General features: G+C 50.0%; 1 protein-coding gene across 1 annotated transcript in view; it reads left to right on the forward strand.

Moving 5' to 3' along the window:
• The window catches only part of ANP32A (acidic nuclear phosphoprotein 32 family member A), a 40,093-nt gene that overhangs the window by 13,392 nt on the left and 3,271 nt on the right, over positions 1 to 23,430 (forward strand). The window contains exons 2-4 of the mRNA XM_006758387.1: positions 19,413 to 19,562; positions 19,811 to 19,933; positions 22,395 to 22,596. Of these exons, the coding sequence (XP_006758450.1) occupies positions 19,413 to 19,562; positions 19,811 to 19,933; positions 22,395 to 22,596 (475 nt within the window). The remainder of the gene's footprint in view (positions 1 to 19,412; positions 19,563 to 19,810; positions 19,934 to 22,394; positions 22,597 to 23,430) is intronic.

Below are 23,430 nucleotides of genomic sequence, written 5' to 3' on the forward strand. Positions count from 1 at the left end.
TTCCTGCTCATGACACTTGTAATGTTTCGTTTCCCTGTATTGTGCTGCCGCCGCCAGAGTGTGGAGTGGGGTTTATTGAGCAAGCCTGGACTTGGCCAGCGGGATTTCTAGGGACTTGAGAGGCAGGCCTGTGGGCCTTTTGTAAGGAGGGGCCCTCAGGGCCAACAGTCAGGTGTGGTGGGCAGTGCCCAGGAATATGGAGCTCCATGCCTAGAAGATATCTGGCAAGTACCCTCTTCGAGTCTCAGTTGCCTCATCTGTAAAATGGTGACGAACAAAATATCTGCTTCCCAGGAGTGGGGGTGTGTGTGGGGGGTGTCATTAGAACAGAGAGAAAAGAGGTTTGTGCCAGATGTGTGTTGTGGACAGCCTCTGAAGGGTAGTAGATTCTAACCAGCCCAGGCCTGAACAAGCTGTTTGGACAGGGGAGCCAGCCTGTCTGAAGGAGGCCCCTTACTGGGTGTCTGAGCTTGTACATGGTGGGAGCAGTTCTTGGGAGAGCTGCCTTTACCTGCCCCTGAAGGAGGCCTCACTTGAGCTGCTATAGCAGGTAGGAGGGGGTAGGGGGGCCCCAGATAGGGGGCAGAGCCTCCATGTTTGAGGTGGGGCTGGAGCAACATCAACCTAGCTGCGGACTTCCCCTGCCCCAGGGCCTCCCTTTCCCATCGTGGGGTGGGGTTAGGGGTTCTCTGCCTGGCTAGCCATTCATTTCTGGAGCAGTAGCTCTGTGCCTGTAGCCCCTCCTGCCTCTTAGCTTACCTCCTGGCTGCGAAACTCAGTCTGCCCGCTCCCCCCCCTCCCCCAGGCCTTTATGTTTCATTCAAACAGCTCCTGAGAGGAGGTCTCCAGGAAGTCAAGAAAGGGAGCAAATTGTGTCCTTCCCAGGTGATTTGAAGATGTGGAAGCCTCGGGACTTCCAGGTCATGCCGCAGCATTCTGTCAGCAGGTTCTGGTAGCACTCACTGGGTGTGCACTGTGGCTTTGCTCCCATTGGGCTGGTCAGTGTCTCTTCATCCTCCCTCTCTGGAGGGCAGTAGGAAGGGCTAGCAGAGCCCGGCATAGCTCCCCTGCAGCTGGGTGCACCAGAAAGGCTTTGTGATGACGTCATCTGTTCGCCAGCCTCCAGCTTGGCTGCCTGTGCAAAAGATCTGTCTGTTCTGGCACAAGGGCCTGTTCCATATGGAGGGCCAGGAACTGGCCATCACACTCACCCAGGGCGTTCCTCTCACTTCTGTACACCTCCCTTTTAATGGAATTTTGGGTGCACACTGGGTGTGGCCTGGGAAGAGTGGGAAGGCATGCACTTGGGCAGAGCTCCCCAGCTGTCTCTGGTAGGCCTGGAGAGGCCCCTCTGCAGGGGTTGGCCTGCTGCCATATGATTGGTTCTGCTGCTTTTAGCTCCCATCCAGTTTGCTGCTCTGTGGCAGACATGCCCTTATGTGTCTTGATTAAGAGAGCTGGTGTGTCAGCACGTCTAGGTGTGGTCTGTGAGTCTGGGGAGGCTTCTCCTCAAGTAGGGTCATCCAGGGCTGCTGGATGGGGTGGAGGTAGAGGAGCAGGCCTGGGAGCTGAAATGGAACGCTGTTCTTGTAGAAGCAAAAGGGTACTTGGGCCGAAACTGGTTTGGCTCAGTGGATAGAGCGTCGGCCTGCGGACTGAAAGGTCCCGGGGTCGATTCCGGTCAAGGGCATGTATCTGGGTTGCGGGCACATCCCCAGTGGGAGTTGTGCAGGAGGCAGCTGATCGACGTTTCTCTCTCATCGATGTTTCTAACTCTCTATCTCTCTCTCCCTTTCTCTCTGCAAAAAAATCAATAAAATATATTTAAAAAAAAAAAAAAGGGTACTTGGTTCAGGGTAGGCAGCTGACCTCTGTAGATAGATGCTCAGGAGTCTTCCCTCAGTTCAAGTGTCCAGTGTGACCATTTTCAGGGGCCACCACAGGAGTTAAAATGCACCTTCGAGTTTGACCAGTGGCTGTCTGGTCTGAAAGGTGCCCACTCAGCCGGAAACCAGGCCTGTATGGGCAAATGGCTTACCGGCCCCAGGAGGCTTATTAAGGCCACGGATGTCCCTGATGATGAGCAGCATGGCTGACTAGTGTTTGATGTGAACCTGAGTTATGAGGGTGATTTCTGCAGATAGAAAATACTGTGTGTGGAAGGACCGGCTATCCGTTGCCGCATAAGGCACACCTCGCTTGATTGCACTTCACAGATACGATATTCTTCAAAATTGAAGGTTTGTGGCAACCCTGCGCCAAGCAAGTCTATCCATGCCATTTTCCCAACAGGCTCTTAGCACTTTTTAGCACTAGAGTATATTTTAGTTAAAAGTATACACATTTTTTAAGATATAATGGTATTGCACACTTAATAGACTACAGCAGGGGTCCTCAAACTTTTTAAACAGGGGGCCAGTTCACTGTCCCTCAGGCCGTTGGAGGGCCGGACTATAGTTTAAAAAAAAACTGTGAACAAATTCCTATGCACACTGCACATATCTTATTTTGAAGTTAAAAAAACAAAACAGGAACAAATACAATATTTGTATTTGCATGTGACCCGCGAGCCGTAGTTTGAGGACCCCTGGTCTACAGCATAGTGTAAATACAACTTTTATATGACTGGGAAACCAAAAAATTTGTGTGATTCACTTGATTGCAATTTGCTTTGTTGAGGTGGTCTGAAACCAAACCTGCAGTATCTCCAAGGTCTGCCTGTACTGATTGAATGCCTGCCCTGTGCCTGTTCTGTTCTCTGCATTCTGCATACAGCTAGCATTGAACTAGATAAGCACATCATTTGTACCGCCCATGTGGGGCTAACATCCCATTGAGGGAGGGAGACAGTAATCCAAGCAAAGGCAGAACCGCTGGTGTGGTGGGTCCGTGACGACAAATCAAACTGTGTTAAAGGGAGTGGGTGACCCAGGAAGGCCTCTCTGAGGAGGAGCAGAGACTCACAGAACCTACACTGGACTTCTGGGCCCCCATGAGCCAGAATCTTAAGTAACTATCTGATCATTAAGTACCTATGAATCACCTGCTGATGAGCAAGCTGAGGCCAAGTGAGGTTAAGATGCAAATTCATGAGGTGATTAGTAGGAAAGATGAAATGGTACAAAAGAGGGACAAAATATAACTGGCCAGTATTCTGCTCACAACCTTGGGTATTTGCTCTGGCCAGCTTACCCTCTGCCTTTTCATCTCAGAATGTGTTTTATTATCCTCTTGAGACTCACACTTTGAAAAATTTATACTTCCAGATTGCATTTATTAACAATAATATTTTTTCATTTATGGCTGGGGGTGTTGGGGTTGGGAGGCAGAAATGCTAAGCACATCTATAACTGCCGGTCAGCCTCCAGGCAAGGGCTTAACCACCTGGAGTTGGTGTTCTGCCTGCCTAGGCAGAGGTATGGCCCAATTTTCTTAACCACAGGCTCTCGCTACTGTCCCAGTGGGGTTTCCATTGGTTTTTTTGAAATGGCAGTTTTGTGGAGGCCCCCATTGTACTTTGGATTCCGTCTGGGCCAGGCCCTCCCTCCTGTTGAGGGTCCAGATGCCTTTGGGTGGGCTAGGGAGAACCTACCAATGCCTCTGACCAAAGATGGTGAGGCAGGACTCAGGGTGCCCAGGGTTTATTTGAGCGGGAGAAGCCCACAGTTAGTTCAGGTCACAAATCCAGCCCTAACCCACCTCTTCCAAGGATAAGGCAGAGCATTAATTGGCTGATAGTTTTCATCTAGAAACACGTTCCTGCATGAATTTGAAAGGGGCTTCTGGTGAAGTAAGGCTTCCTTAATTAGCCTGTTAGGGAACCAGCTTCCCACTATTATGGGGACTGAATAATGTGATGCCTACTCTTCTGCTTCAAGCTTCTAAAGCGAAGGACCCAGATTGTCATCTCTTTACTAAACATTGAGAAACAAAACATCTCTTCTATGTTTTGTTTATTTTTACCTATTTGAATGTCTATATGCCAGACACCCTATTTATTCATATTTAATCAATACAGAAATACTACAAAATGAGTGGGATTATTCCCACTTTAACAGGGAACTTGAGGCTCAGAAAACTAGTTCAGTAATTAACTCAAGGTCAAGTAGTCCTGAGCACAGCCGTGCTTGGGGGCAAAGCCAGGCCACTGACTTCAGAGCTGTGCACAGAGCCTCAAATCTTCACTTTGACCTCCTGCCTTCTTCCAGCCACATAGGGACTGCTGAGTATTTCCAGAATATGGAGATACTCTCTTTTCGCTATCATAACAGATGATGCCAACATTTCTGATTTTAAAAAATGGTTTTTTGTGTGATGTAGACTGTATATTGAAATGAACAATAAATGTGAGGTCCAATGATTTTTCTTCTTTAGATCCTTTCCCCCCATCCCCCATTAAATGATTATTTTACATTGTTGGGGAAATCCCTGTGAAATCCACTTTTCCTGTGTCTGCCCTTACCTTTCTGTGCCAGGGTCTTAATGAGTATGACTGGATTTCTCTTACACTCTGACTTGCTTCATGCACGAGGGCTTGTACGCGCAGTTGAGAAGCATGCCCAGGGTGCCTCGGATACTAGAGGGTCTGGAAAGTGGGAGAAGGTCACATGGTTTTCCAGTAAAAGTCGGCTAAGGCATAATTAGGGACTGAGGTGCTGCCTCAAAACCAGCAGCAGTGTATTCTGACCTGTGAGAAAAGTCGTGGTGGTTGTGGAGCAGGCGTGGTGATGCATGTGCTTTGCCTGGAGCGCACCTCACTGTCCTGGCCATCAGCAAGACCCGCTTCTGGGACAGGAATTAGGTTTTACCCCTTATTGAGCACCTAGTATAGGCCTTGCATCATGCTAGCTAGTTAGCAAGCATTCCTTTTTTTTTTTTTTAAATGACCGAATAGAACCCGGGACTCTTCAGTCCACAGGCCGATGCTCTATCCACTCAGCCAAACCAGTCAGGGCAAGCATTCCTTTTTTGATCCCTCAGAACACCCCTAAGGTGTAGGTATGGCCGCCCATTTTTAGCCGGGGAATCAAATGGCCTTCAAGGCCCACTGAACTAACTGCCCCTGTGTATTGTAGCAGTCCCTTCTCATCCCTTGCAGACTGGACACTGAGGCAGAGGGCAGGGATACCTTTATCATTGGATCCCCAGCGCCTGGTGCACTGACAGGCATAGCTGAATTTGAAGATTAAAAAAAAATTTGGGCACTTGGTAGGTTCTGGAGTAGCATTTCTTAAATGAGTGGAGGGGAAGTAACTTGCCTACATAGGTACAGTCGTGAGTCCATTAAATTGGAGAACTCCGAGGCTCTATGATGGCTGCCCTTGTAGGTCAGAAGTGGGATCAGATTCCAGCTTCTTGGTTAATAAGCTGGGCGAACGGGAAGTGACATAAGCACCAGCTTATCTGTGTTGTAGAATTATTAGAGCAAAAATTGGAAGCGACCCAAATAGTCATCAATAAGGGACTGGTCAAAGAAAATGATGGCACACCTGCACAGTAGAACACAATGCAAATAAGAAACGAGAAAAATAAGATTCTGAATTTGTTTTTATATGTGTAAACAAATCCTGGTGAGAAGGTTAACTAGATGGGATGGGAGAGAGAATTAACTGTTTATACATTTTGGTTTTGAAACCATGAGAATGAAAAGTGTTACTTTTAAAAACAAGTTTTTCTAAATAACAGAAGTGACTTTGGACCAGCTGTTGTACTCATCTGGGCAGCTGGATTAGATCGAGGCTTCCTGTGGAGTGAAATGTTGCATATATTGTGAATCTCCAGCTTGTGTAGGCTTTTCCAGGAGACCCTGGCCCTGTCTGATGATGGTATGATGGTATATAGTCCCTGTCATTGGTGGCTGGGACCTGGATGAGCTCAGACTGTTAGAGAAGGTCTGGGGTGGAGCCTTCTGCAGAGGTGTCAGGCCTTGTTCCTGGGAGTTTATCCCATGAGAACCCTGCCTTGATGTGACTCCGTTGGTTCTTCCCCAAAAGTGAAGGATTACAGTGAAGAGAGGCCGTTCTGGAGCACTCTGGCAAACTGCAGTTTCATAGGAAGAAAAAAGTGGCAGAATGTTTTCCCAGATTATTTTTAATGCTTTTCAGTTCAGCAAACATTTGTTGAGAGCTGCATGCAAGGCAGTGTGGGGGGATCAGAGCTGCATCACACCTCATCTCGACTCTCTGGGTGCAAAGTCTTGGGTAAGAAACCTTGTAAAATTCCTCCCCAGTCCCCTCCAGGATAGCAGTTTACCTCCTCCGGTCCCACGGAGACCATGGGATTAGTAGGAGTTGTTCTTTGCATTTTACAGATGAGGAAACTGAGTCTCAGTGAAATCTTACCCACATCCACACAGTTCCTAAGTAGTAAAGCCCAGATCCAAACCAGATTTTCTGACTACTTCACATGTGCCCAAGCTCTCATAATCAACACATCCTGCCATGGGATATTTCCCAGGGGTGTACCCCATTTCTACCTGGAAACATTGGGCAAGCACAATCCTGACTAAAGCTCCTTCTCTTTTTTCCTTTAAGAAAGGGCAAGGGAAATCCCAGGCTTATGGTTGGGTCTTAGTTCTTACCCCTTCAATGTGGTCCAAACAATGCTAATTCCTCTGCCTATGAAACCCACCACCCTACCAGCAGTTAAATGCAGTATGTCCGAAATGTGTGACAGACAGCTGCCCTCTCCCACCCCATGCTCACACCACCATTTCCTCTTCTTCTACACACTCTGTTGCCGCCACCTGTCCTCCTGGCTGTTCCCCAGAGGGCCAAGCACACTCCCCACTCTCAGGGTCTTTGCCCTGTCTATTCCGTCCGCCCAGAAGACTCTTCCCAAGGTCTTCCCTTGGTTTCAGGTCCCACTAAAAGCTCAGCTGTGGATAGGCTATCCCTGGCCGCCCTTTCTAAAGGAGTGTTCCTTGTTGCTGTTGCTATCCTCCCCCTTCTTGTCTTTGTAGCACTTACATATATTATGTACAGGTGTATACACTTATTGGCTTATTATCTTGCTCCCCCACTAGACTGTAAGCCTGAGGCCAGGCACCTAGTTTTGTTTACTGCTGTATCTCCTATGCCTAACATGGGTGCCCAGCATCTAATAGATTCTGTAAATATTGTCAAATGAGTAGATGGAACTTGTGGCCTAAATTAGTAACGCTTCTTTAAAGAGGAAAGAATCGCCTGGCTGGCATGGCTCAATGGTTTGAGCATCAACCTATGAACCAGAAGGTCAGAGTTCAATTCCCAGTCAGGGCACATGCCTGGGTTGTGGGCTTGATCCCCAGTGTGGGATGTGCAGGAGACAGACAATCAATGATCCTCATGGTCACCCTGCAGATCAGCCTGATCGCCCGCCAGGTGTAGGGACCCCAGCCATGCATGAATTTCATGCATCGGGCCTCTAGTAAAAATATATTTAAAAACAAAAGAGGAAAGAATCAAACTATAGATAGCATTGTAAGAGAAGAGAAGACCCAAGGCTCGTCTCCTTTCAGTGCTTCATCATGCAATATTTTTCATTTAATAACTGTTCAGCACTGTTTATGTGTGCAGTTCTTTACAGACAGTCCCTTAGTAGCCTCCAGGGAGCTCACTTATGTTTTATTTATTTATTTTCAGAGCCGCCCATTTTATGGAACAGTGTAATGATTTAAATACCCTATTGTATTTCATTTTGGGCCTAAAACTGCCTCTCTGTAATTCGTGCACAGTGATCTGAGGAACACAGAATAAATGTACTTCTGTTGCATATGACACTCCCTCAAATAGTTGGAGAAAGATAGTGACCAAGAGCCTTTCCCACCCACCAGCCTAAACATCCCTAGTTCCTGCCACTGCTCGCCCATGTGTCAGTTTTCAGACGTCTCCCCTCTCTGGTTGCCTTCCTCGGTTTGTAATGCTGCAGGGTTCGGAATATTGGAGCAGAGGGTTTGTGACGCTGAGGGAGGAATGTTGGTCCATCCTGCTTGTTACTGTCAACACAGCCTGGAATGGCCTGGTCTGTGCTGACCACCTTGGAGGACCTCCTCCATGAGCTTCTGGTGAAGACTAACATATCAGATTCTTCTTTGCATCATCTCTGCTGGCCCCGCCCCTCTCTGATCCTCAAGGATTATAAAGATTGTACGGTTTTTATATTTTAGCATTTTGAGATTAAAGCACCTGTAGATCTGTGAACAACAATGAACTCAACTCTTAAAAAAAAAACACATAGTAAAGATAGGTCAAGTTCTGTCATCTAACAATAAAGATTAAAAGAAGAAAAGTTCTATCACCAGAACGCAGGTGAAGCGGGTGGAGCTCTGGAAGTAAAGCAAAGCCTACAAGCCTTGTAACTTAGCCTCTCTCCCCGTTGACTGCCTGTCTTTTCCTCAGGCCTGTCTGCCTCCCTCCCACGTTCCATCCTCCCCTCCCAGCAGGCCCTCGCCTTCCCATTCCTTCCTGCTTTCTCTCATCCCATTGCTTTCCATTTTCCCTCCTTCCAGTTACTAGACATAGGAACTAACACTTACTTCTTAGCATTTCTTCTACTTCCATCCCCAATACTTTTATCATAAGCATTGAATTTATAGACTTAGGCAAGTTGCGCATACAGAATTTCTCTCAGGGAGAAGAAGAATCAGGTTAAATTGCTTCTTGTGTGTGACCTTGGATGGAAGGAACGTTCAGCCCCCAGCCTTAGGTTCTAATGCATGACTGGTTTCCGTTTCTGCCAAAGTCAGCGGTTTCCGACTGGTGGTTGGACACTAGGGCTCAGTGCAGCAGTGTTTGCTCTGTTTCTGTCACTGCCAATATTTTTGTCACTTCGGGTAGGGTTGGCAGGGAAGGAGGCCAAGGTCGAGGGTTTCATCTCTGAGGCCACTTAGCTTTTCCTGCCTCTTCTGCACTCTATTCATCCTGGGGTGAGTGGAGACAGGGCGGGAGGGAGGGAGCTGAATTCAGGCAGGGGGCTCTTTTCCTAACAGCTTTTTTCTTTTTCCTACTCTGTTTCCTCTGGCGTCAAGGAGTTCCCTATGGAGAGGCTCGTGACTTAGGGGTGTGGGCCCTACTTTAGGAGAACTGAGGCTGGCCCAACGCTGGTTCTGCAGTGGGCTGACTCTAACCTGGGGTGAATCACTGGGTTGGTTCAGTTGCCTGAGAAGCTGGATTGGATCCACTGGTTCCGCAGCAGTGGCAGTTGTAGTTCCTTCATTCTCTGAAGCATTTTTTAAAAGTCAGTTGGGAATTCGGCAGAGGCCTAGTACCCGGGCTGTGGAAAGTGCCTCCATCTCTGAGTCTGAGTGGTGTGCTCTCTTAGATGGGTTATGGTGGTGGGCGGGGCTGGACGGAGGCTTTGAGCTGCCAGCTCATGGATCTTAGTAGTAAAACTGAGGAAATGAATGAACTTTTGTTTTGCAGGCCGTTCTCCTACTCAGGGTAGGTGTACTGGTCCACACTATACCCATGGCAGAGACCCTGGGCTGTGCTCCCTTTTCACACCCTGCTGACCCAGGGACTCGGGTGGGATATCTGCAGCAGACAGCCCCCGCTGTCCACAAGTGGTCCCAGCCCAGCCAGGCTTAAATCCTTGAATCTGATCGCAGTAGCCAAAATCAATCGCATTAGTGAGCTGGGACAGAGGGCCCAGGAAGCCATTTTAAAAAATGTATTTTTTTCCCGGCCAGCATGGCTCAGTGGTTGAGCATTGACCTATGAATCAGGAGGTCGTGGTTCAATTCCCGGTCTGGGCACATGCCCATTTGTGGGCTTGATCCCTAGTAGGGGGCATGCAGGAGGCAACTGATCAATGATTCTCATCATCGATGTTTCTGTCTCTCCCTCTCTCTTCCTCTCTGAAATCAATAAATATATTAAAAAATATATTTGTGTTGACTTGCCCAAGAGCGGAGTTAGTGGGGCACTTTGCTTTAGAAAGTGAGTAAGGGGTCAGCCTTTGCCCACCCCACTTCTTCCTCTCCTCTAGCTGGAGTGACCGGTGTTTCTGAAAGCTAGCTCCTCCAGGCAGAGCACCGGGCCGCTGAGACCTTAGAAAGGCTGTGTCTGGAGGAGAGGAGCAGGGATAAAGACCGCCAGATGTCCTGTGGCCGAGCGGTGGCTCTCAGGGGGCCTGATGGACAAGGGCACGTTCCCTGGGAGGGTAGAACTCCACTTGTCTGTGGACAAGGTAAACGCGATGATGCCTGGGGAAGCACTTTGTTTACTGTACCATGGGGAAGAAATGCCAGGTGGTGTCATGGTGCTCGCTGCAGGTCAGGGAGCCTGGTACAGGGGTGAGGCAGGGACAGACTACCTTCAGAGGAGGCACAGGGGGTTTGGTCAGAGAGCCATGATGGTGGGGGCGGGGGGGGCCTGGAAATCGTCCTCTGGATTTGCACTTGATCCCCATGGCCATTAAAAGCTTTGGGACTGATGGGAGGTGATCAAAGCGGCGTTTTAGGAAGATTGACCAGGATTTATCCACCCCTGCTCTCTAGGCCTTCCTCTTCAGTCTCCTCGTGGCCAGTGCTGTGTTTCTGTAATGAGGTCATTGTGGGTGGTGTGGGTTTTTTAAGAATCACAGGGTTGTTGATCAGAGAAGGGACCCCGTCAGCTGAGGTGCCTGCCCCCTGCTGCCTTGTGAGATGGCTGGCGGACATCACATGGAGGAGGCCAGACTCCCATGTTTGGAACACAACAGCCCAGACTTCTAGGGGCTGTTTTTGTGGTCCAGATGTGTTTTAATCAACTACATGACTGACTTTTGCATTTCAGTCATTATCAGGGTAATTGCCCAGTGTCCTGTATTTCCTTTCTGGCATCCCTTAGTGATGAGTCCTGGGCTTCTTTAGCCCATGAAATTTCCCACCTACTTTTGGAGAACAGTGACTGAGACTGGGTATGGGTGGGACTAAAAGTGTGTGGACTACAGGATTTTGGAGCCAGGAGGAATCGCACCTCTGTACTCAGGCTCCATTGTTCAGTATGTGGACTCGGGGCTGGCAGAAGCCCAGAGAGTGGACATGACCTCCCTCAGCGCGCAAGCAAGGTAGTGGCCAAGTGAGCACCAGAGTCCAGGCCAAACAGCACTGTACCTGCCCACATCTTCTCCCCTTTCCTCCTTGTGGTCCCATTCGCATGCCACCTGCTTGACCAGGGTCTTCACTGGACTGTGCTTCCAACTTCTGCTTCTTCAGACCTTCCAGATCTACTGAAGGCAGGAAGGGACCACTTAGAAGATACAGCCTGCTGGATTTTTTTCAATTGATCATGCCACCCACAAATTCCAAGAGCCTCATCTCTCCCTTCTGAACTGCTCCCCACTTCCTGGCTCCCAAACAGCTTTCTAAGCCTGTATTCCCTTGCTCTTGGACTGTTTTCATTCCTGTGCTCTTACATCAGGCAGTGCTGGTGCAGGGCTGGGCAATCAGGGAAAGCTTCCTGCAGGAGGTGGAACTGACAAGTCCTTGAAGTGGAGTAGATGGCTGGAAGGGAGAAATGAGATTTTAGGGGAGGAAAGCAAAGGCAGAACATCAGAGAGGGGCCCCAGCCTTGCTGAAGTTCACAAGAAGTTAAACAGGCCCATTGGAAGGCCCAAAGCCCAGATCCTACACCCACCTGGGCGGGTCCCGGGGTGGTTCCGTCTGAGTCTGTCCTTCTGGCTGGAGGAAGCATCTGCAGTGGAACCAGCTCCTCTGTCTTGGCGAGACAGCCACCCAGTCCTCCCCACACCCGCCGAGGGGTAGGAATCCAGTTCCGGGCGGCCGGGGAGCCAGTCACAGGGTTTATGTTAATGCAAGCCCTCCCCCCGCCGGCGCGCAGCCTATTACCCTTGCCGGCCGACAGCTTAATTACCGCTGCTGCAGCGCCCCTGCTTGCGTTGCTCGGTTCCCTAAAATAATAAGGATGGCGTCACCGACTTCCCGCGGCCATGTGCTCCCACCCGCCCGTGTCTCCAGAGCTCTATTGTAGGAAACAAAATCCAGACGCTCAGATCCTTTTTTTTTTTAATCTTGGAGAGATTTTCTTTCTTTCTTTCTTTCTTTCTTTCTTTCTTTCTTTCTTTCTTTCTTTCTTTCTTTCTCTCTCTCTCTCTCTCTCTCTCTCTCTCTCTCTCTCTCTCTCTCTCTCTTTTTCTTCTCTTTCTTTCTTTTTTTTTTTTTAGTAATGTGGCCCCTGCCTCTTTTTAAAAGATCTTTAAGGGAGATGGACACCTGTCTCAGCTACCATCAAGGCTAAGGAATACCCTCCTCTTAACAGAAACTGAAAGCTACATGGACGATTCCTGGGTCTTCCACAGGGGACTGGCTTCTGACAAGAGCAGTGGTACAGTGTACATGGTTCTGCAGCAGAATCACCCAGCCTGGGCTTCCTAAGCTCTACGCAAACTCTGGTCCTGGCTTCCTCTGAGAAAAGGGCTAAACTAGACCAGTATTTTGCAAACCATGGGTTTAAAAAAAATTTTTTTAATGTACTAGAAAGGAGTAATTTTAACAGGGTAAGTTTTGTTTCAGAGTGTATGTCTATATGCACACAAAAAGGTATGCCCCCAGTCAAGGTGTAAATGGATTTTTTACTGTGCATTGTGGTCAGCAAGCCAATGACCTACATGAACCCTAGGCCTGTCTAGCTTTTGAAATGTCTGACTTTTCTCCCAGAGCCTGACTTTTACCCCATGGAACCTCACTGATTTTTGCAGGTTTTGTCACACCAACTGTGAAGCAAAACTAGATTTTATGGTTACAAAGACAAAATCACAAGCATTTATCACTCTAATCGAACACGTTGGGAAAAGCCCGTTTCTCCTCTGCGTTGGTGCCTCAAGCAGTCTGGCCTTCTAGCTAGAAATCTGCAACAGGGGATGGCCCATTTAAAAACTGACCTATTTAAAACCCATGAGCACACACACACACACACACACAACCACCGCAGGGTCAATTTGATTTGAGTCTTCTCTTCTGTGCAAGGCTGGAACTGGAAAACTAAATTGGTCAGGGACTGACGAGGTTGAAACCAAAGCTACAAATATGTACTGAAGTCTTGCTCAGTGAAAAAAGACAATCAAGGGTTGAAGTTAGTGGAACAAAATAATCAAAACAAGGCGTAGATGTAAAATAAAGGGCTGGGTTTGGGGTACGCTATCTTAGTTCTCCAAACTGTTAAAAGGCCTTGTATATTCCATGAGGAAGCCTTGCAAACAGCTGAGGTAACTCAGATCTGCTGGGGCCTGCCTTTGTTCTCATTATCTATCTATCTGTATATCTATATATATATATTTGATTTCAGAGAGGAAGGGAGAGGGAAAGGAAGGTAGAAATATCAATGATGAGAGAGAATTATTATCAGCTGCCTCCTGCATGACCCTACTTGTGATTGAACCCACAACCTGGGCATGTACCCTGACTGGGAATTGAACAATCACCTCCTAGTTCATAGGTCAATGTCCAGCTGCGGAGCCACACCAGTCGGGCTGTTCTCATTCTTGTGCTTTGATGGGGGGCACAGCAATAAATGTGTCTGGATCAAGGGGAAGGAAAATGGCTTTTTCCAGAGCTGGAATGTTCAAAGTATTATTTCATTTAATCCAACCCTCAATGATGAGCACACTGGTCATTACAGGAGCTCAGGAGAGGTGAGATGAGCAAGCAAGTGGAGAATAGATTTGAGCCAGGTCTGTCGTGACTCCAGAGCCTGCCTTCTGTCCACCTCTCCACCTTGCCTCAGGAAACACTGGGAAAATAAAGAGCAGTTCTCACTCAGCTTCCTTCTCTCTGGTTCTGGCCCCCAGAGGACTATGTTTGAGGCCCAAGTTGTCCATGTAAATCAGCGCCAGCTTCACAGGCATATGACTTGCGCAGTCACATACGGCCCCATGCTTAGAAGGGCCTGCTCTTGGGTTTAATGTGCTGCTGTCACTGTCTTAGAATTCTTAATTTTTGAGTAAGGGTTCTCACGTTTTCATTTTGCTCTGGGCCCTACAAACTACATGGCCAGTCCTGGCTTTGATATGTGTGTCCCCTTTCTTGGTCTTTCTAGGTCCCATAGTATGCCTCCGAGCTGGCACACGGGACTATAGTTATTTACCAGCTGTCTGTCCCCTAGCCAGACACCACACCTCCTGCTCACTGTCCCCTCAGCACTGGCCCAGGTGGACAGTGACACAGGAGCACCCTGTCTGGAGAGAGGGGCAGAGCACTGGGTCAGGAGGGAGGAGTGTGTGCAGTTTGCTTGTCTCCGGGATACAAGACGTACTGAAAACCATCGTTGCTGCTGTTGACAGAGGGAGGGTGTTCATTCAACTTGTCTTGGACCAGTTACATTGGAAATTTCATGGCTTGACTTACTCTGTGTGCCCTGCACCTACTGTTGTGCCTGGCACGATAGACAGGACATTTGTTAAGCAGCGGCTCCAGTGTCCACTCCCCGCTAGGCTGATTATGGAGAAGGACAGTCCCTGACCTCTAGGAGGCTCGAATGCTTAATACACGATTAAATGATTCATGCAGCAGCTGCCTTCGGTGCCCTGGGATGCTCAGAGCTGGACGCAGGGGAAGGCCTCCTGGGGAGGGGGGCCTTGTGCAAGGATGAGAGCGGGGAGCAATGAGATTGGAGGACATAGGGGGAGAGCCAGAGTGGAGGGCCTCCAGGTGAGTTTAGGGACTTGAATTCCCCCTCCCCCTAGGCCAGCCGTGGGCAAACTACGGCCTGCGGGGGCCCATCTGAAATGAATAAAACTATTGAAAAGAAGACCGTACCCTTTTATGTAATGATGTTTACTTTGAATTTATATTAGCTCACACAAACACTCCATCCATGCTTTTGTTCCGGCCCTCCGGTCCAGTTTAAGAACCCATTGTGGCCCTCGAGTCAAAAAGTTTGCCCACCCCTGCCCTAGGCGGTGGCCACAAGCTGGGAATGTTTTCTAGGGAGAGTTTGCATTTTATAGGTTAACAAATATCCCCTTTCTGCAGAGGCTGAGCCCAACATCTCAGGGATACAGTCAGGGTTCATTCAGCCCATCAGCAGGGTCCTTGGCCTCCAGTCAGGGCCTAGTCCCAGGAGTCCAGTGTCCCTGCTGTCACAGAGGCCCCTTGGGAAGCAGAGCAGGCTCAGAGTGACTTACGTGACTGGCCAGGACCAGGCTGCAGTGTTGGGAACACAGAGGAATGGCCAGATTGGAGCCACTGTAAAGACACGATTGCACAGTTTTGGAACAGCCAGTGGGCTCCTCAGTAATAATGTGTTCATGTGGATCGTGGACCTCACAGCTCTCGGTGGTGAGAAATGGCCACTGCACTCTTGCTTTGTGGACAAGTTTTTCAGGAAATACCGGGGCCGGGCAGTCTGACTTCTAGGGAACTTCTTAGTGCCCCACTCGCATCTCTTTGGCCGAGTGTGGCTATTCAGGCTTCTCTGGGGTGTCAGCACTTGAGGCATGAGGCAGAGGGTCCTGGGTAGGTTTGTCATTGGCGTGTCTGAAGAGCTCCTGATACACGCAGTGTCGTCCCAGCTGTTGAACTAGAAAGAGAGTAACCACATTCGGATATTTTTAAACAGCCAGTGGAGTTGGGAGAGAGTCTAAACCCAAAGTACAAATTTCCGGTTTAATTTTAACTTTGCACTTAGCTCACACCCAGGATTTGGCAGGAGGAAATGGGCCTTAAGTTTTTTGTTTTTTTTTTTAAAGAGAACACTCCCTGGAATGTCAGGGATGCTCTCTTCACCTGGAGGGGTTTAGAGCAGTGGTTCTCAACCTTCCTAATGCCGCGACCCTCTCATACAGTTCCTCATGTGGTGGTGACCCCCAACCATAAAATTATTTTCGTTGCTACTTCATAACTGTAATTTTGCTACTGTTATGAATTGTCATGTAAATATCTGATATGCAGGATGTATTTTCATTGCTACAAATTGGACATAATTAAAGCGTAGTGATTAATAACAAAAACAATATGTAATTATATATGTGTTTTCCGATGGTCTTAGGCGACCCCTGTGAAAGGGTCGTTCGACCCCCAAAGGGGTCGCGACCCACAGGTTGAGAACCGCTGGTTTGGAGCTTGGTCACCAAGCAGAGATGGGAGGAAGCCGGTGGCAATTGCGGCAGTTCAGAGTGGTTTAAGGAACGCTGGGGCGCGTTGGAGGTGTGGATAGATAGCCTGTTCCTACTCGGGAGCGCTAAGAAGTGTGGCCCTCGTCCGAGGTAGGGGTGGGCCCACTGACTTCTGCTATTGGGTTGGCGTTTTTTTTTTCCTGTTTGGTCCATTTCAGACTTTTCACAGGCAGCTTACCTGCCATCCCCATCGACCCACAAAGAAGGGTTTTCCCCCAGTGTGGTTTGTACATTTTGGTGAAAGCACCCTGGGGTCTAGACTTGCCCCTCCTCTTTAATCTCACCCCAAGGAGTGCCGAAACCCCCAACAGGAAGGAAATGCAGGAACCCCGGGGATCCTGCACGCCCCACAGACCTACAAACCCCACAGACCTGGCCCCCAGACACCACAGGCCTCCCTTGCCAGTGACAAAGCAGCCTCTTGCTCCCTGGGGAGAGTGGGGTCCCCCAGCCCCTCTCCAGATCTGTGCTCCCTGATTCAGCCTCATCTGAGCGAGGGCTGGGTTGTTTTGTGCTTTGGTTACTGAGGAAGTGTAACCAGGGTGGGGACTGCTGGGAGTGGCCCCCACCCGGCTGGTGGAACAGTTAAAAGAGGGGTAGAAGGGGAGCAGGTGGCTGCCAGGGCAGCTTGTTCGATTGAGTTGGGGCTCTGGGAGTGCCTGTGCCCTATATATGAGAATGTCAGAAATCATCGGGAGCCAACACTGACCACCAGGCCCAGCAGACACCCTCCTGTGACCACTCCTGCCCGTGAGAAACAGGAGCCATTGTGGGTCTAGCTAGCACTTAGAGGGTGCCTGCTGAGGGCTCAGGAAAGAGCCCAGGATTGTTATCAATAACACAGTAGTAATAGTAGCACTTACTTGCATATTGGTCCGGAGAGGAATGGCCACCAGTTTGGTGTGGTGCTGGAGCTGGAGCCTCTGTCTGTAGAATTCCCAGGCAGCACTGCGCTGCTCCGGGAAAGAGGTCGACTTCCAGGAGGAATTCCCTTGACTCTCCAGCACCACCTCCCCCAGCTCTGGGGCCTTCTCCTTGGCAAATGGCCTTAAGAGGAGACGGCGTTGACCCGGTTAGAGAAATCGCATGTCTGAAATCGTTGAGGGCGGATTGGAATCCGTTCTCATATTTGTCTTTCTTTGGTGGAGGTTACAGAACTCCCAAGACCTTCCAAGGAAACAGTAACTAAAGAAGATGGTGGGCCCTGTGACTCCGGCGTTTACTACAGACTGAAGGAGGGTCCTCCCTCCCCCGGTACAGTTGCTCTCCCTCCATCTGCTCTGCTCCCCTGAGGCCTGGCTTCCTGGCTCTACACTGATTTCCTGCCCTAGGGTAGGACTTATTCCCAGGCATTCTTGCCACTGACCTTGAGAAGGTGACTTGACCCGGACATCTGGCCTCTCCTGGGGACTGAGAGAGTGGGAAAGGACAGGAGAGGCCCCAGGAAAGGTGGGCCTTGGCGCCTGTGCCTAGGTCCAGAGCTTCCTAGCCGTGAGGGATTAATGCTGTGCTGTGCTCGGCCCCTCCTTGCAAATTGCCACTGTTCTGGGCTGAGCCGCGTGCATCGCTCCAGCAGGGAGGAAGAGAGCACTGATGTGCCCTGAGCTCCCCTAGTCTGCCCACTGGCAAGGGTAGCCTGAGGAGGGGCACGGCAGGCCTGCTGTGGGTCTGTTCCCCCAAGTTGGCATTTGACCCAGAGATGCCCCAATCAGAGGGGCACCTGGAGGACCTTGGCAAGATGGTCATCCTGGGCCCTGCAGGGAAGAGCTATGCAAACTGCTGCAGGGAAGCGTGGGGCAGCCTGGCAGGCAGGTTAGAGGGTCCGACTGCTTATCCCCGAGAAGAAGAGGCTCTGAGGGGCAGCAGTGACCCTTTGGACATTGTAAGGCTGCTGCTGAGAAGGACGGGCCCATCCATGTGACCGGAGGGTGAGAAGTCTGGCCTGGGGGTGGAAGTCCTAGCGCCACCATGGCCAGGCGGCAGCAGTGCGTGTTTCCTGGGGGCTGCAGGGAGCAGGCAGGGGTGCTATGTCAGGCCCAGGTGTGCCCAGGAGGAATCATCTGTAAGGTGCCTGTCAGCCCTGGGGGGCCAGGGCCTCTCAGCCTGTCAGGGACCCGAGTGGGTAACGGGCATCTGCCTGCAGGGCCAGCACCCCGGCTGCCCTGGTTGACTCCCTGGATCAGTTCAGGCCTGAGACGTAATCGCTCTTCTCAGCTAGTGTCCGAAAGCCTGCCCTCCGGCGTCCGCCAAGTCTGCCTTTTAACAACCTGATGAGAGGGCGGCTCTTTTATCAGTTCTTTCTGCCTCATTAGAAACAAAGGATGGGGCCCAAGAGAGGAGAATCTAAGACCCCTAATAGGGCAAACTGCCTCCAGAGAGTTGGGCAGGGGGCAGAGCCATAGAAGTGCCTCCAAAGACCAGCTTTTGGACTTGGTTGCCCTCAGCATTTCGCTATGGGTCCATTCTGACTTGTGGATTTCCATTCTCTCCTTCCACATCTACTCAGGTCCCCAAAGGGCAAAGCTGAGAGCTGAGATATCCGATATGGTAGCTTACATGTCTTTTAATATTAATTAAAATTAAATTAAATTTAAAACTCCGTTCTTGGGTCTCACCAGCCACATTGCAGGTGTGCAGTGGCCACCTGTGGCTGGTGGCTCCCCTCTTGGACAGCACAGGGTTTCCCTGGCCACAGGAGTTCTGTGGGACAGCAGTGGTCTAGCGAATGGAGAGTTGGAGGAGCCCGGTAATTGTCTCTCCCTACCCTGGGGTAGGCCAATTAGTGACCATGGTGACAAATTCCAGGCCAGGTGGGCAGGTTATGACTGGTGGCGAGAGCGGTGTGAGAGCAAGAGAGGGAGGGTATGCCAACAGGAAGAAGGTCACAGACACTTGGAGGGGAAGGGAGCACAGGGGCTGAGGAGGGGAAGTAGGGAACTGGCCTCAGTCCAGTCAGGCTGGGGCCATGATGGGCGTGGGGTGAGGCTCAGAGGTCCCCTGGCATTAGAGGGAGGATCTGGAGGCTGTGGTGGTGCATGGTAGGGTTGGAATGAGACCACCAGTGTTGCCGATGCAGCAGGGCTTACTGAATTTATCTTCTGCCGTTGGGCCGTGCCTCCCGTCTGGAGTGGCCCCTGGTTCTGTAGCTCCGCTCACCTCAACCTGAGCCCCCCAGGTAGAAAGACCAGGGTGGGCATGTGCAGTGCTGTTTTAACGAGGGCCTGCTTCCTGGCTTTGTCTCCCTGTCCTCCAAGGAGGCCTGACCCCTTTCTGCCTCGGCCCCGTTCCTTCCTCCATTCACACAGTCCTTCCCTTTCCAGGTGAAAGAGCTTGTCCTGGACAACTGTCGGTCTTGTGAAGGCAAAATCGAAGGCCTCACAGATGAATTTGAAGAACTGGAGTTCTTAAGTACAATCAACGTAGGCCTCACCTCAGTCGCAAACTTACCAAAGTTAAACAAACTTAAGAAGGTAAATAGAGTGTAGAGGAATGTGTGTGTGTGTGTGTGTGTGTGTGTGTGTGTGTGTGTGTGTGTACATACGTGCACGTGCGCCCTCAGGCAGGCGGTGGGGGTGGGGAGGAGGAATGGCCATCACTTCATGTTTAGGGAGCGTAATTGAGGGTGTATCCAGCTGCCTGCCCTGCTGTCTGCCAGGCTCTGAGCGTAGAGCCTTCATTTTAAAGCTGTTTCTGCTTTTTATTTCCCTGCCTTGTTTAGCTTGAACTAAGCGATAACAGAATCTCAGGGGGCCTGGAAGTATTGGCAGAAAAGTGTCCGAACCTCAAGCATCTAAACTTAAGTGGCAACAAAATTAAAGACCTCAGCACAATAGAGCCACTGGTGAGTCATTGGGTCCTTCCCTCTCCACAGGGCGGGCGGAGGGCGGGATGATATCAGGGAATGCTGCTTTTGTATAACGGCCCCCCCCCCTTATTTTACTTTTTTTACTTCATTGGATTCTCACTGTGTACTGTGAGATAGAGTTTGAGCAACTATTTCTGCTTCATCCGTCAAGAAACTGAGACCTAGAGAAGTTAAGTGACGGCCCAGGTCACACAGCCAGGCTGGCAGTCTGCGTGAAGACCAGGACCCTAGTCCAGTGATGGCGAACCTTTTGAGCTCGGCGTGTCAGCATTTTGAACAAACCTAACTTAACTCTGGTGCCGTGTCACATCTAGAAATTTTTTGATATTTGCAACCATAATAAAACAAAGCCTTATATTTTTGGTATTTATTTTATATATTTAAATGCCATTTAACAAAGAAAAATCAACCAAATAAATGAGTTCACGTGTCACCTCTGACATGCGTGTCATAGGTTCACCATCCCTGCCCTAGTCTCAGCTTCTGGCCTCATGCTTTTCCTCATGCAGTGTCTGCTTCATTCTGGAAACGAGCTGACATTTCTTCAAGCTCCTGGCCCCTCTTTGGGGAGGGAGGATCCATCCAAGAATTAGGCTGATCCCAGAGGAGGCAGATCTGTTTTCTCCTCGGTCACTGGCCGAGGCTGGTGCCTCTGAAGGGTGAGAGATGGCTTGGCCCCGACACAAGCCGTCTGGGGGGGCAGAGGACTGTGGTCTGGGAGCCTTGTGCTGGCCTTCCTCTGCTGTCTTCCTGGAGCTGAACACACCCCAAACATTCTTACTAGCCGGAACAGGCAAGTCCTGGTCAGGATATCAATTTTTACATAAGCAGGATCTGAATGGCTGAATTATCTTGATTTTTTTTAAAGGAGGTCAAATGTAAGATGTGTCCTTGGTTCATTAGTAGATTTTTTTGAAAGATAGAAATATTACCACACTAAAAGTCACTTCATACGCCATGCAACTTAGAATCAGGGAAAAGCCCTGAGGGTCTTTTGTCACCTTTCCCTTTTCTGAGGGTGGAGGTTGGAGCAATCCTTAGTTGGGTTTGTAGGTTCTTGTCCGAAAAGCACTCTTTGCCCTCTGTGGGTGCTCGGGGGCTGGTGGATGGCCTCGGTGGCAGAACGGGAAGCTAGACATTTTCTGCCCATCTGTGGCAGGGGGTCACCCACTAGAATGGCCTGCCTTCCCATGGAACTTCTTGTCAAGTCCTCCTGATGGGAAAGCAAAACAATTTTGTATATCTGAAAGTCTTAATTTCATTACAAAAGGAAAAATGTGTGAAGGTCTATCTGTGTGTTTGGGAGGTGAGGGACCAAGTGTATAAAACACTGTGAATCAGTCATTGTTAGAGATCAGATATAACACACACACACACACACACCCCATGCTTTCCCCACCCAGACCACACATTTCTGTAGCTTCCTTTTCCTAGTGATCAGTGTGGCCGATGGGTTACACTCACTGCTAAAGGGTGGGCAACTGCTTTGGTTGGAGGTGCTGGGCTCACCTACCCAAATCACAGCCCAGATTCCCTCCCTGCCCTTGACCCTCGGCTGAGAATGGTCAGGTCTCTATCGTGAGCTCTTGAAAGAGCAACCTGGTTGCTGACATTGACCCTGAGGGACAGTGGCTTTAGTCACCTGTTAGGCCTGGCCCCACGGGAGCAGGGGCTTGGCCTGGGGCAGGGTATTCTTGCTGTCTGTGTGACCCTTCCACTTCCTGGGCCTCAGTTTCCTCAGACACCAAGCAGGAATATATGAGCTTAAACCCTCTTAGATAAAGCTTTGCCAAAGCAAATGTATTCATGTTAAGTGCCATGAACAAAATCTGGATCCTATGCCAGTTTTTCTCTTGTCCTTTTTGACAGGCAGCATGGTGGAGAGTATGCACAGGGGGAAGCAGGGCTGCCAAACCCCAGTTCTCTATTTCTTCATCTGGAAAACAAGCGAATAATTATTTCTACCTTATCAGGGTCCTGAGGACAAACTGAGTTAGTACACAAGTGCTGTGTTGACTCCTATTATTCTAGCAGCAGGGGTTAGTATGTTGGCTCATGCTGCCATGTTAGTTCCCGTCTGGCCCCTCGTCACAGGGGCAGGCAGCACAGCTCTTGTCTCATGCACCAAGAGAGCCCCACCTGAATTTCAAGCAGAATGAAAGTGTGGGCATTGGATGAGATTTTAACGATAAAATCCAACCCTTCATTTTCCAGGTGAAGAAACTGAGGCCCATCCACCAGGGGTGATATGTTTGGGTGGACATTGTGGCCAAGCAGGACCAAATCAGAATTCTTTACCCACTGTGGCCTTTGCTCTTCACACTGTCTCACTTCATCCCCACCTGTTCCCCTGGGTGGTTTCCCCTCTCCCCACCTGTCCCCTCCTCTCCTGCCTCCCACAGGTCACTCACTGCTGACTTTATTTTTCTGCTTGCAGAAAAAGTTAGAAAACCTCAAGAGCTTAGACCTTTTCAATTGTGAGGTAACCAACCTGAACGACTACCGAGAAAACGTGTTCAAGCTCCTCCCACAACTTACATATCTCGATGGCTATGACCGGGACGACAAGGAGGCCCCTGATTCCGACGCTGAGGGCTACGTAGAGGGCCTGGAGGAGGAGGACGAGGAGGATGAGGATGGTGGGTGGCCGAGTGAAGGCCAGGGCAGGCCCGGTTCCTCCCTGCTTTACAGAGGGGTGGCCTGGGTGTTGGGAGGCCCCCGCTGGCTGCTGAGGGTTGGGACTGTCAACCTCCTTCCAAAGCTATGGAGGGAGTGGGGCTCTCTGCTGTGCTTATAAGTGTTCCTAATCTGGGCCATTGGTTGACTCCCCTAAAAGACCTGTGTGTGAGCCTGAGAAACATCCTCAGACTCTGACTGTATAGTAACTTTTTAAAGACCATCTAGCAGAAGCCTCAGTTGGTTTTTTTGTTGTTTTTTTCCCCCTTTCCAAACTCCCACTGGAAATGACTAGACTCAGACACTGTCCCAGGGAGGGGTGAGCAGATAGAGGAAGGTGGGGTATGGTCTGAGGTGTCCAGCCATGGAGCTGGAGAGGTTGTGGGGACCCCTGGTGGCTGCAGCCCAGAGAACCACAGTCCGGGACTTGGGGGTATGAACTTGTGAGCCCCAGGGACCCGGGCAAGTAGAGGCTGCAGGTAGCATGGTGGGCTCCCTGGCAGTGTGGCGAGCAGCCAGGGTTGCAGGGAGGGAAAGGAAAGGGTGCCTTCTCTTACCTTCCCTCGTCACCAGCACAGTGTGGCTTTTCCATGGGTCTTCATGGCCAGAGTACAGTTGAGAATGGACATACTTACCTGGTTAATTCAGACCCAAGATTTTGGTTTTCCTTGTTAGATGGGAGTATTTTGCAAAATATTCATGCACTTTGTGACACAACATAAAGGGCCCAGGACTGGAGTCCTGAGACCAGGTTTCTAGGCACAAACTACTGTGATGTGTGACCTTGAACAAGTCAC

Source organism: Myotis davidii, unplaced genomic scaffold, assembly GCF_000327345.1.
Source record: "Myotis davidii unplaced genomic scaffold, ASM32734v1 scaffold673, whole genome shotgun sequence".
NCBI lineage: Eukaryota > Metazoa > Chordata > Mammalia > Chiroptera > Vespertilionidae > Myotis > Myotis davidii.